Source organism: Bufo gargarizans, chromosome 3 (genome assembly GCF_014858855.1).
Source record: "Bufo gargarizans isolate SCDJY-AF-19 chromosome 3, ASM1485885v1, whole genome shotgun sequence".
Taxonomy (NCBI): Eukaryota; Metazoa; Chordata; class Amphibia; order Anura; family Bufonidae; genus Bufo; species Bufo gargarizans.
In genome coordinates, this window is record NC_058082.1 from 159,726,706 (window position 1) to 159,740,839 (window position 14,134).

The following is a 14,134-nucleotide window of genomic DNA, read 5'->3' on the forward strand; positions in this document are numbered from 1 at the left end:
ATCAATTTAATGCTGTATTAAAAAAATGTTTGGTATTATTGAATCTAGGTAAAGAGAATTATTCGTCTCATTCTTTCCGAATTGGCGCGGCAACAGTTGCTGCCGGTTTGGGATTAAATGAAGCGATAATTAAGAGAATTGGTCGATGGGAATCTAACAGATTTAAATTGTATGTTAGGCCTAATTTGGTTCTTTAATGATTTTGATCTTTTTCAGGTCCAAAGAAGATGGTTATTTGGATTCTGGGCCATTCTTTTGTGTTCTGGGCAGAAAGAAGGGCTGCGGAGCGTAATTATTTGAAGAATAACTGTTTTGGTTCTTGTTTTATTTCCATTTTTTGGTTGGGTTTCAGAGGTTTAAAATGGTGCCAAATCATTCCGATTTTGAGGGGCGAGTTGGTTTCATTACCATGTCCAGATGTTTTAATAATTCATGCTGGTGGTAATGATTTGGGCAAAATTAAGACCTTGGATTTGCTAGATCATATGAAATCAGAAATGTTATGTATTAAATCTATGTTGCCTGAGGTAACACTGATATTCTCGGAAATTATACCGAGATTGATTTGGAGAGGGGAGCAGTTTGGTTTTATGGAAAAAATTAGGAAAAGGATTAATAGAAACTTGGAATAATTTCTTCCTACACTGAATGGATGGTCCATAAGACATACTGAACTTGAAGGTTTTGTTACAGGCCTTTATCGGAATGATTTGGTACATTTGTCTGATATAGGAAATTATATTTTTAATTCAGGTTTGCAGGACATGATAGAGAAGGTCGTGGTTTTTAGGGGGGGGCATGTGGGATAATTCCCTCATGTCTGGTGGGTTAGTCACCCAGCTTTGCTGGGGGGATAATTTGTGGACTTAATGAATTTTTAAAATGAGTATTTATTTATTGGTTATTTATTTATTTAATTATTATGGTGTTTATAATATTATATTGATGTAACCCTTAATAAAAGACCACGGCCAATTTCTACCACAATTTTGGTTTCTGTTTATTTATTAGTATAAGAAATTTTTGAGTAATTATTTATTTATGTAACAAGTATTGCTCATATGGCAACATGCAAGTTTAGGAAAATCTAAAATCTATCTATCTATCTATCTATCTATCTACCTCCGATTTTGTTACACTGATGATCACAGTAATATCCCTGTAGGGCTAGCAATTGATGGGGTATAAAAAGCCGAGGACACAAGATCACTGGCAATTATTAGACACTTCAAGGACAAAAACATTAGCAGTATCTCCAGCGATATAATTATTATTGGTTGATGAGTCGCTGTGCTCAGTCCCATAGATCAGATTACTGCTCAGCAATTTGCTTTCAGTGCTTATGCTCAGATCCCTAACAGCTTGATAAATATCCCCTATATATTGCATGTGCTCAGGATTTTATATCATCCATTGGCTTAATGTACCACTAAATCACACAAGACATTTATTTTCCTTGTTGAGGGGAGGAGTCTTCAGTATAACAGTATTGATCTTCCATGTCTACAGAGTTGTTAGGTTTAACCCTATCCGTTTTCTGTACGGTCCTTACAAGATACAGAAATATCACTACATAATTGAATGAAGTTAACTACCATTTTTAATGTTATGTTTCCATATAAAGCATTTAAAAGCGGCTGTTGGACTAGAAGTTCCAGCAAGCCATGCTCATGTATAAAATATACAGGACTTTCATAACCAAATAGGTACTAGAGGTGAGTTTACTCTTTGTCAGAGTAGAATGATGTTTAAAGAGGACCCCTCCTGACATTATTTAGTAACTTTCATACCTCATACAGTATAATAATAATTCTGGTGCATCTACTCTTTTGATTCTATTCTTTGCCATTCCTTTATTATTCCTGCTAGGAGTTATAAATGAATTGCTAGCAGTTTGCCATGAAGATCTATCTTACCAGTTGCTTCTGCACAGTATGACATTGTCCATTCAGTGCCAGATTGTGCAGGGACACACCCCAGCTGGTAACACCCAGTTGGTACTTTATTGCAGAGTGCTTAAAATTCATTTATAAACTTATAGTAGGAATATCAGCGAGATAGCACAACACTGTCATAGCAATCGATGATTCAGAATTGTTATTGTATAGGGAATGCAAGTAGGATAACAGGCCGAACTGGATGGACAAATGTCTTTTTTCGGCCTTATGTACTATGTTACTATGTTACTAGGTACAATACTAAAATTTGCATGTCAGGAGAGGTGACAGGTCCTTTCAATTGCTAAAGATAATCTGTCCTATCGTGCTGTATGATCTGCTGCCCAGAAACAATTAATCTGTATAAGGATGAGTGATTGCAGCAGCCATTGCTACACCCCATACAGTGGAGGTGATCTCTGCATGAACACACAGCACTTCACCTCCACTGACGAGCAGACAATTATCCAGAAGGAATGCTCCTTTCCCGATAATTGCCTGCACAGTTGACACACCTAAATTTACCTTAAAATGGGCTTTAAAGGGGTATTCCCATCTTGGACATCGGGGCATATCGCTAGATATGCCACAAATGTCTGATAGGTGCAGGTCCCACTTCTGGAACCTGCACCTATACTTGGAACGGAGCCTGCAAAGTGACGGAGGGCACACCGCTCATGTGCGGCCGTCCCCCATTAATTTCAATGGGAGTGCTGAAAATAGCAGAGCGTCACACTTGGCTATTTTCGGAAGTCCCACTGAAATGAATGGGAATCACACTGCGCAAGCGCAGCCTCACTCCGTTCACTTCTACACAGCAGTCCCATAGGAAATGAATGGAGGGTGGCCGTGCATGCATGGTGCACCCTCCGTCACTTTGCGGGCTCCGTTCTAAGGATAGGTACAGGTCCCAGATGTGGGACTTGCACCTATAAGACATTGGGGCATATCCCTTTAAGGCATTGTGCAGTACCCCAGAGGACCACTGCAAAGGGTTAATATTAACCATTAAGGGTTAATGTAGTTCCCATGCTTCAAGTGTGATTGCAAGAGCTGTTTATAGGTGGTGCAGCTTCATTATCATGCTCTACTGAGTAGAGAGAAGGGAGGACGTTCCCCCTCTGAGGAAGGAGTTGTGTAGTCTGATTGCATCATCCAGGGAGTCTGGCCTTAGCAGCTCGTGGGAGGATCTGCATGTCCCTGTGCAGTGTGAGGCTTACTACAAGAGGTTCTCCATGCCTACATGCTGACAAGTGCCATACCTCTGAGAGAAGAAAGCAAATAATCACAGGAACTGTGCATGTTAGCAAAGGTAATGCTTGTTTATGGAGTTGGACTTTGCTGCTTGTGGAGAGGGTATATTGTTGCGTGCCCAGCACACTTTAAAATGGATTGGCCATTTGTTTGAACATCTGCACTTTGCAGTGAAAACTGCAGTATTGATTGTGTGAGTTTTAAAGACCTGTTGACAATTTGGAAAGACTGCAAAGTGTATTTAGAGACCCAGGGACTACTACTACCATCATTGCCGCTGTTAATACACAGCCATTAGGAAAAGCAAGCTCGGTGAAATACCTCTGAACTGTACCTGATTTATGCTTGTCCTGCATCACCCATCATCCACAGTAAAAAGACTGTTACCACTGAACTGGGGCTGGGTATTGCCTCCAGCATCTACTGGCCCCTGCTTCTAACTTCCTACCTTGCACCCTGCCAGCTATCTAATATTACTGAAACGTGTTGCTCTTTGTACTTTTGTGTTTTTTCATTTAATTTATTTTTAAATAAACAAGTATTTTATTGGAGCCCTCCGGCGCAGCAAGCTTTTTTTTTCATGCGGTAACAAACTTCTCTTCACGTGGTCCTTTTCCGGCGTCCAGCGCCACAGCATGGCACTACTCCTGGAGGGGAGATACTCTGCTGTCTTCTAGTGTTGGGCCTAGCTTGCACAACAATATTAGGTAAGATACATACACCTTTACGAATTATACTAACCTTGAGGATATCACACAAGGGAGCGCTCCCGCATATCTTTCTCTTTTAGTTTTAACATTAAGGACAATCCACCTATCCCCTGACAGGAGCCATAAGTCCAGGGTGTGTCCCGAGGAAAGAAAGGATGCACTCTCTATTCACTGTAAGGTCCAGAGAGAGCTGAAGTGAGGATTGGTCACAATGAACTGTGAGTACTACTACTGCCATCATAGCTGCTAACACTCCTCCCATCCTCCCCTCCCCTCCGGGTCGCTGCATTGTGTCATGGAATTTTTATCTACATCTTGTTTGCTCTTGGAAAACCAGTGCTCTCATGGGAACATTTTAGCACTAAGAATCTTAGAATTTCTAAATCAGAGCAGGCACATGGGGACCTAGAAAAACCCTTTTATATGCCTTTATTCAATCTAATGCAATCCTCCACTGAATCACTGATTTCGAAGTGATCATCCATTTGCCAACAATGAGAAAATACAATGGTCCCCTCACTGCTCCTGTAGTTAGTGGACCACGCTTCTGTGCACGAACCTTTGGGGGACAACAAAAACAAAATAAAAAATAATGGAAATCCAGCGCCAGATCCGGGTCTTCAGCTAAAAATATTTGTATTTTTTTTAGCCCAACATTTTAAAATCCACAGTACAACGCAGAGACCCCAGCATTGGGTCTATGTTTTTTGGACCGAAATGTGTTGACCTTCTGCAGGGGTCTCTGTGTTGTACTTTGGATTTTAACATGTTGGGCTCAATAAAAATGAAGATTTTTAGCGGAAGACCCAGAGCTGGTGCTGGATTTCCATTCTTTGTCACCAGTGAGAAAATAAGTGTGAAGGAAACAACTAGGAGTAAATTTTTGTCCCTAAAATGTGTCTTTCTTTGTTGCTCGCCTGGACGTTGAACCCATGGCATGAAATGAAACGCAACTGTTTAAAGCAGGCATCGCCTGCCTCTTGCTTGCACTCCTAAATCATTTTTCTTGTTGTTGACTTGTTCTCCAATGCAATCCTTCATCTAAATAACATGTATTGATGTACTCCTGGGGGAGCGAGAGCGTTCTTAGAGTATTATTACTGCTGGCTCCCAGCCCTTCCTATCACCTCTAGTTACACAGGGGGAGGACAGAAACACACGCAGGCTTGAAAGTGTCTGCTCTGCACAAGCTGCCACAGATACCCTGATTAAATTTCACCGGATCTCTACAAATGCGCAGCTAGTTAACTGGAACAGGTGCCTCGCCGTCACTTGTGTGAAAAGACATTATGAAGTGTATAATTAGGGAGGCACTGTGCGTTCCATACAACTGTCTTCTACTGTTTTTTCTTAGAGCTGAAATTCGCATAATGGCCCTGAAATCTCTATTACATAAGTGTTCTGTTAAACTATATATGCTGTGTGCATAGACACCTCTGATGTACAGGAAAATACAGCAATTTCAGGAGCTGTATATTTAATTCCATACATTGGAGTTCATCAACATCGTCATTGCGCAGTGACCCGCTGGATGACTGATGGGAGGAGGATGGGAGTGGAAACAGAGGCAAAGATAAGAGTAATAGTGGTTCATGGTGGTTGTCCTCAGCCCAACTCTCCCTGGGGCCATGCAGGGACTGGAGGGTGCATCTCTTATTCCTTAATGAACACCCTGGGCCTTTAGTGGACTCCTGTTTTATGGGAGTTGGGGTGCCCTTGGTAGTGGTCAGTTGGCAGGGTGCAAGGCAGGTGCATGGCAGGTGAAAGGCTAGAGGAGGTAATGTTCAGTAAACTCTCTCTATACTGAATAGATAATGTGAGTAAAAGTTTATAATTCAGCAAAAGGCACAGTTCAGAGGTATGCTACATAGCAGGATTCTCCCAATAGTTGTGTATAGGCAGTAGCAATGATGGTAGTAATAGTCCTCCTCCCAGAGTCTCACGCTAAATACACTTTGCCATCTTTCCAAGTGCAATTCCATTCTCATTTACTCCTTCTGCAATTCCCAAGCTGTGGTATGCAGATTTTAGATTCGGATGGCCAGTCCATCGCAAAGTGAGGTGGGTGTCCGAGGTAATTAATCCTTTCCACGAGCAGTAAAGTCCTAATGCCATAAGCAAGCAGTGCCTTAGTGTCTGAATCTGGTGCATGGCCTTGATGGTTCTGAACCTTCTGTGGATGTCTGTTCTCCTTTCCATCAGGGGTAGTCTCTCAGTTAAGTTGTTCTCTGGAAGCCTTTCAGTCTCAGCAATGGTGTTTCCTGGATGAGGCTTTTCATTGGGCCTACTTGGCAAGAGCTCAAATGTAGAGATCTTGTCTCTAACTCTGCTCAGCTAAGAATTACTAACTAACCAGAGTAGACTGGTCCAGCCGGTCTCCAAGGCAACCTAAGCAAGACTGCCAGTGTTAACTGTTTTATGTCCATACACAACTATTTGGAATATATATGGGGTCATTTATCAAACTGGTGTAGAACTGGCTTAGTTGTCCATAGCAACCAATCAGCTTCCACCTTTAATTTTTATCAGGTCCTTTGGAAAATGGAAGGTGGAATCTGATTGGTTGCTATGGGCACCTAAGCCAGTTCTACTTTACAACAGTTTGATAAATGACCCCAATAGTGCATAGCGAGATATATGCTACTAAAATTACCATATCTGACATAGCAGTACACCACCAGGCCCGATAGATCCCCATTCACTATAATGGGATTAGTTGGGTTTCTGGCATGAATCTCGAATTTTTGCTTGTAAAATACTGGCAGAAATCTGGCATTCTTCCCAGACACCAGACAGATCCCCTTATAGTGAATAGGGATCCAATGGGCCCACGGTATTCGACTATGCTGAATACAGTAATTCTGGTACTCTGCTCCTCTGCCAGAACAGAGTATCGGAATGTTTAAACGCAGATATGGACATAGCCTTGGATTCTGCTTCAAGGGCACATACAGATGTATATGCTAGTGCTACAATTGCAGAAATATACCTGTTAAGCAATTTTTTTGAACATTCTGTACCCATTCCAGCGTGGCCACTAACGATGTAAATACTCCCTGCATATCACCGAGAATACGCTCTAAGGGTCCATTCACATATCCGTGTGTGTTTTTCCGCACATCGACGGCACTAATAGAATATGCCTATTCTTGTCAGCATTTCCGGATCGGGACCGCACATTGTGCGGCCCCGTAAAAATTAATGGGTCCGCAAATCTGTTCCGCAAAATGCGGAAAGGAATTGCAGATGTGTGAATGGAGCCTAAATGAGATGTTTTTTAAACATCTCTCCCTGTTATCCACCATGTTGGGCGTAGGAGCGCACAACAAGAGCTTACCAAGATCTGACCCAAACATAAGTGACTGTTTCTTTACTTTATATGATGTAACACAGGATAAGCCATCAATATCTGATCAGTAGTGGTTTAACACCCCCCACTCTTGTCGATCAGATGTTTTGGGTAGCTCCAGCTCTGAAAGTTGGTGTCGAAACTACACTGTTTCATCCATTGTGCAGTTGACAGAGCTGTTTACTGTAGTTACTGCTGTCATTGAAATAAATGTAAGCAATGGACAAAATTGTATAGTTCTGATGCCAAATTCCAATGCTGGAACTACCCCAAAACAGCTCATTGATAGGGGTGCAGGGTGTTGGACCCCCACAGAGGAGATATTGATGTCCTATCCTAAGGATGGACCATCAATAGTATAATCTTAGGCAACTCCTTTAAGGCAAGTGTCCAAAAGTATATGTAAGGTAAGGGTACTTTCACACTAGCGTTATTCTTTTCCGTCATTGAGTTCCGTCACAGGGGCTCAATACCAGAAAAGAACTGATCGGTTTTCTCCTAATGCATTCTGAATAGAGAGCAATCCGTTCAGAATGCATCCGGATGTCTTCAGTTAATGGTTAGGAGTCCAGCGGGTGGTCCTACAGAGGAGTCTGTCAATAACTGATTAGGATCTTACCTTGTGAAAATCAAGTGATGAACAGCTCTCCTTAGAACAAATATGTGGTGGGTGCTTGTCTCCAGGGGGTGGTAAAAAATTCCCCTTACAAATGTATTGAACAATAAAAAGTAAAAAAAAAAAAAAACTCAGACAGCACGTCCAAGTTTGTGGAGTTTAATCCAGATGCAACGTTTCGCCTTAGAAAGCCTTTGTCAAGCATCTTACCTTGTCATTTGTGTTGACAACTGCAGAAGGACAACATTTTGTACTCCTTTTCAGTAGCAAAAAATTTCCCTTTCTGATGGACATGGCCCTTTAAGGAAACGTGGACTGAGTAGTAATTTAGGGAGAAGATAAAAGGGTTAGAGGCAGGATTTCAGGCATTTATTTCTTGTCAGCACGAAGCGTTCTCAGTGTAGGAATGGACTGCTACAGCAGTGGTCATCAGGATCTCTATTTTTATACCAATACCACTGCATGATGACATGAAAATGTCAGCTTTTACAATGCTGGGGGAAGACTCAAGTGCTAATTGTTTGTGACTAAAGATCTCCAGCCTCCTTCTATAATAGACTATTATTATCATTATGCTGCTATGAGCCACAGAGTGATAAAACGACGCCAGCGAGTGTATTCCAATCTTGACTCTTAATCTCAAAACCGAAGTTGAAGACAGTCAAACTGGCCTTTTGCTAAGTATTGGCAGCTCTTACTCCTGCACATGTCCTTCCTCATTCATAAACCATCTCATATATTTAGGTGAAACTCGAAAGATTAGAATATTGTGCAAAAGTCCATTTATTTCAGTAATGCAAATTGAAAGGAATTGCATTAATGAAGCTTAAAATTTTAATATTGTAAAAAGGTTCAATATTCTAGGCTCAAAGTGTCACACTCTAGTCAGCTAATTAATCCATACCCCCTGAGCAAAGGGGACCTCAAAATTGTGACTTTGGGGTTTCATAAGCGGTAAGCCATAATCATCCAGATTATAGCAAATAAAGGCTTGAAATATCTCGCTTTGCATGTAACGAGTCTCTCATATGTTAGTTTCACCTTTTAAAGGGAACCTGTCACCTGGATTTTGGGTATAGAGCTGAGGACATGGGCTGCTAGATCGCCGCTAGCACATCCGCAATATCCAGTCCCCATAGCTCTGTGTGCTTTTATTGTGTCAAAAAAACTCATTCTCTGACTCTGAGCCCAGCTACACCCACTGTGAAGGAACCCAGCACCGCCCCACATCCTCCGAATCTCCTCCTTGCTCGCCAACATCACAAAGCTAGAGCACCGTAATCTGGCGATGCGCGAGCTAGCGCATGCGCAGTTCGTTCCCTGAGGCTGATCCCAGCACAGGGAAGGAACATTATGCCGACACTGCACATGCGGTAGCACAGCGCTCTAGCTTTGTGATGTCGGGGAGCAAGGAGGAGATTCGGAGGAAGCACGGCAGTGCTGGGCTCCTTCACAGTGGGCGCGGCTGAGCTCTGGAAACGCTAGTAACAGCTCCTTGGGCTTCTTACTTGCCTCATTTACATATATATAATATATAAATATATATATATTTTTACACAACAAAAACACACAGAGCTATGGGGAATGGATATTGCGGATGTGCTAGCGACCATCTAGCAGCCCATGTCCTCAGCTCTATACACAAAATCCAAGTGACAGGTTCCCTTTAAGTTGCGTTACTGAAATAAATTAACTTTGCACGATATTCTATTTTTTCGAGTTTCACCTGTAGGCAACCACATACACAACTGGGGACAAAAATACAAGTAGATACCAGGATTGGCATTAATATTGATGACAATCCGTGCAATAGACCTGTACTCCCTGATGGGGATAACCCCGAAACCCTATGGAGTGCGAGGTTATATAAACCTTTTGGTATCAACTGTGCAGGAGGGGCTGGAGAGAGTACAGCAAGATTGGTCCTTATGTTGTTAGTTTTAGTTAATTTTGGTTTATAATTAAAAGTTTGGTTTAAAATTCATTTTCTTCTTTCCTTGAGGTGTCATACATATGGCTATGATGCCCCTGATGCCCTCCCTGGAGGCGTACCCAGGTGTTCATTGTGGTCTCAGAAGACAATGTATAAATTCAGACATGATGTCCCTTAATTCAACAATGAGGATCGCTATCTCCTATTGGGGTCCCTCTTAGTGAACTTAGTGTTTTTAAAAGGAAAACATCTGTACTTTACAATTGACTATGGTAAAGACACATTTACACGCTCTGGGGAGCAGCTCATTATCGGGAAGGAAGCGGCTGCTCGCTAGTGGAGGTGAAATGCTGCATTTACATGTAGCGATCTCCTCCACAGTATGAGGACAAGCTACTGCTCGCTTCTGCCTGTCCCTATACAAAATCATTGCTCCTGTTTAGATGATAGAGCTCCTAGTGTGATAACGAATGATATCAATCTTGAGTCATGCAAAATTAGAAACTTATCAACATCTGGGCATTGACCCTAAAAACTATATCTTTATTTCAATGCTTCTAAAATGTCCCAAAAAAATACACCAAAATAGAAAGAGGGCGGTGACAATGTTGATCCACTAGATACTTCCTTTATAGAAGGGTAATGAGTGTCCCCACCACCAGGAGACATTTCTGGGCTAAGGGATATATAGGGTTTAATAGGGGAAAGATGTCCCTCCCTATTGGTTTCTCTAACACATTTACTACTCTCATTACCCTTCTATAACAGAAGTATCTAGTGGATCGACATTGTGACCACCCTCTTTCTGTGTTGGCGTATATTTTTCTATTTTTTGGATATTTTAGAAACATTAAAATAAAGATATAGTTTTTAGTGTCAATGCCCAGAAGTTGATAAGCTCCTGTTTAGATGGCATGATCTGCTTCCCAGGAACGATGATTGAGGTGTCCGCACCTCCAATTATTTCAGACGATGAACAAGCATTTTGCTTGTTCATCGGGTGATCTGGGGCACCATTAGACGTGCAGATTATCAGGAACGCGCATTCGGAGAAACATTGATTCCCAATAATTGTCCCAATATTAGTGCCGTGTAAATCCACTTTGTCCACCAGAGCAATTAGATATAGGGGCCACATGGGATCACAATGTTTGCTATGTACACTATGGGGGTCATTTATTAAGCTAAAATACGCCTATATTAGGCGTATTGCAGGTGCAGATTGTGGTCCAATAGTTAGTTGTGCCGCAATCTGTAACCTCTCCCCGCTCACGCCAGGTCTAACATTGTGGGAGTGGTATGGACGTGGAAGGGGACAGGCAGGCCCATGTAATTTACCATCTTCTACGCCTGATTCACGTCAGAGGATCCTCAGAAGTTATGAAGAGGACCACACTAGCGCCGGTGCTGCTGCACAACTCTCAGTGCAGCATCAATCGTCAGCTCTGTCTGATAGGCTATTCACACTACCTCTTATGCCCTATGAGCTCCTGATGAACGGCCCGTCACAGGGCTATGAGAAACGCGTCAGACTTAGAGCATAGCGGTAGCTAGGGTCCCCAGAGATTATGGAATCTAATACAGCACATGGGTCTCATCCGATGCTTTAGGGACGCTAGCTATCTAATACTGGGGTGACAGAAATGGGACTGGACACAATTAGAGTCCCAGCTTGATCACTGTTACCGCATTAGCGGTGAGGTTTTGTTACTGTGGATCAGCTCTGGCTCACTGGACATAGTACAAACAGACAGCTGTCTGTCCACTTAAACTGTTTGATCACTGTTACCACATCAGCGGTGAGGTTTTGTTACTGTGGATTAGCTCTGGCTCACTGGACATAGTATAAACAGCCTGCTGACTATCCACTTAAACTGTGGGGGTTGGAGAATTATCTGTCCACCCCCCCCCCCCCCCTTCCCATTTGATACACACTCACCCACCAGAGCCTTTTATATTCATTTTATTCAAGGGACTAATCTATTTTAACCAGCAATATAAATAAAGTTTTGTCGTTTTTGCTTTTTAAACCGTCGATCGCTTTCAGTGAGTTTGACCCTATGGGTGGCACAATGATCTGCAGACATTACAACCTGACATTCTATTGTTCCAGGGATGACTCTACCAAGATATCTTTTTATAACGATACAATTTACTCTTCTGGTTTGACGGCATCATTTCCCTGTGATTGTCATCAACTTCGCTGTACTTTGGAAATATTATTATCATGTTTGTCTTACTTTCAAAAATTAATAAAAACTGTTTAAAAGAAAAGAGATTGCTGATCACATAGTAGACCAATATAATTCTGGCAAGGGCTAATTATCCCTAAGTGGCCATGACGCAAATCAGTCAGAGGCTATGGTTCCCTCGTTTAGGAAGATAAAATGTACAACCATGCTAGGTTTGGCAGCCTTGCAAATGTCTCTTACACAGCGCAAAATCACTACATAAGGCAAAATCATAGAAAAGATATAATACGAGTGATCCACTATAACTACTGTAACTAGCAAGATGTCTGCAATAAATATCATAATGAGGCCATTAGTTGAAAATGATCATTTTAGTCCCATAAATATAACAATCATGAATGTCCTTTCTGATCGGATGGTTAACTTTTATTACTACATCTCCCTTAGCAATTCAAGATCTAAAGAACAGAAGTAAGATGATATGTTCATTACTTACGTGTACCATCAAACCTGGTCGCTATGGTATCTAGGAATGTATTCTGAGGAGCTAAAAGCCCTCTCATGGCTGGCATCATCTAGTTGTCACCGTACCCACTCTCCAAGCGCAGGCTGGAACAGAAAATACAGATCTGTCAGTAATCTTCCTGACTAAAGCTATTAGAAGGTATGTGCCAATGTTTGTGTTCTAGCACAGGGCACGCGATGATCTTTGCCACGTCACTGTCTATGGTTAGGGGCACCGATTATTCTCATACGTCAGGCATTGCCTGTCGGTGACTGCTGGGTCAACGAGTGGTGGGCACTGCATGAAATGTTTCCAGTAGTTCCACATCCTCTGTGTAGAACTATTCTGAATACAGTATTATAGGGTAGCCCTCAGCAATGCAGATCAGTAAAGGACATCTATGCCTGGGTTTTGTGCAAAATTCTTTAATTATTTTTGGAACTAGCGCTAAAATAGACTGGATACGATGAAAGGGGCGGTAAGGTAATCTATACTTAGCCCTGCCTGTGTAATAAGTGCACCAGTAGAAGTAATTCTAGATATTAAATAAAAGACATTAGTGAAACAAAGTGACGTATGACATAGGTGTGACATGACACCTGCATCTTCTCACCTGATTTCCATCCTTCCCCAGGAGCCCAGCAGCAGATGTATTAGATGGGGGAGGATCAGTAGAAGACACCTGTGACAATATTCTTCTTCTCAGGAGTTATGGCCACCCTTTCCCTCCCACTAGAACTTCAGCATCCGAAATTCTCATACCCCAGTCCTGTTCTCGTCTGCCTTCTCTACAGCCTCTTCTAAACTGCTTGCAAGAGACTTGCCGTTATTCTCAGCTTGAAGTTTCCATAGTGACTCTTGACACACCCGCTCATCTCCTTAAAGGAACAATGCCTCCATGAGAGGTTCATTGCTGCTCAGCTTGCCTTTGAATATCACCCACTTGACTCTCTGTGGAACAAAGGAGGGGATTTTAGGTTGCATCATTCCCAAAAAATCATATTTACTGTTTGTTTGAGAACGAATATTGGTAGAAATAGACAATGAAAATTAAGAACCTACCCCCAATTATGTGTATTTAGTACAAATATAACACTGGGAAAGGAAGATTTGAAAAGTTTAATGTGGCATCTGAGCTGAAGGCAGCATGTTATAGAGCAGGAGGAACTTAGCAGATTGATAGATAGTTTTATGGGAAAAGATTCAGTATAACTTGCATTTCATGCATTAAAATCCCTGCTCATTCTGGGCTTTGAGGTCAAGGAGGAGGTTCTATCAGTGACTGACAGCCAGATCCCTTTATGACTGTGTATAGAGATAGCTGTCAATCACTGATAGGACCACCTCCTGGACTTCAAAGCCAAGAATGAGCAGGAATTTATATAAGTAAAATACAAGTTAGACTGAATAGTTTACTTAAAAAGCATGGGGTCATTTACTAACTGATATACACTAGTTTTCTGGAGTATATCTGTTGCAGATTGTGGCGTAAAGGTTATTTGCACCGCAATATGCAACTTTTTCCTGCTCACTCCAGGTCTAAAAAGGGTGTGTGGCGTGGGTGGAGAAGAGGGAGGGCCACCAGGCCGGTCTCATTTATCATTTTCTACGCCTGTTTTAGGCGTAGAAAATGTTCTA

The 14,134-nt window shown here is 41.9% G+C and overlaps 1 protein-coding gene across 1 annotated transcript in view; it reads right to left on the reverse strand.

Annotated features, from left to right (window-relative positions):
• KCNH3 (potassium voltage-gated channel subfamily H member 3) overlaps window positions 1-13,244 on the reverse strand; it is a 142,851-nt gene extending 129,607 nt beyond the window's left edge. Inside the window, exons 1-2 of the mRNA XM_044285955.1 lie at window positions 13,110-13,244; window positions 12,488-12,600 (exon numbers count right to left, since the gene is read on the reverse strand). Coding sequence (XP_044141890.1) covers window positions 12,488-12,566 — 79 coding nt within the window. The 5' untranslated portion in view covers window positions 12,567-12,600; window positions 13,110-13,244. The remainder of the gene's footprint in view (window positions 1-12,487; window positions 12,601-13,109) is intronic.
• Window positions 13,245-14,134: the final 890 nt, after the last annotated feature.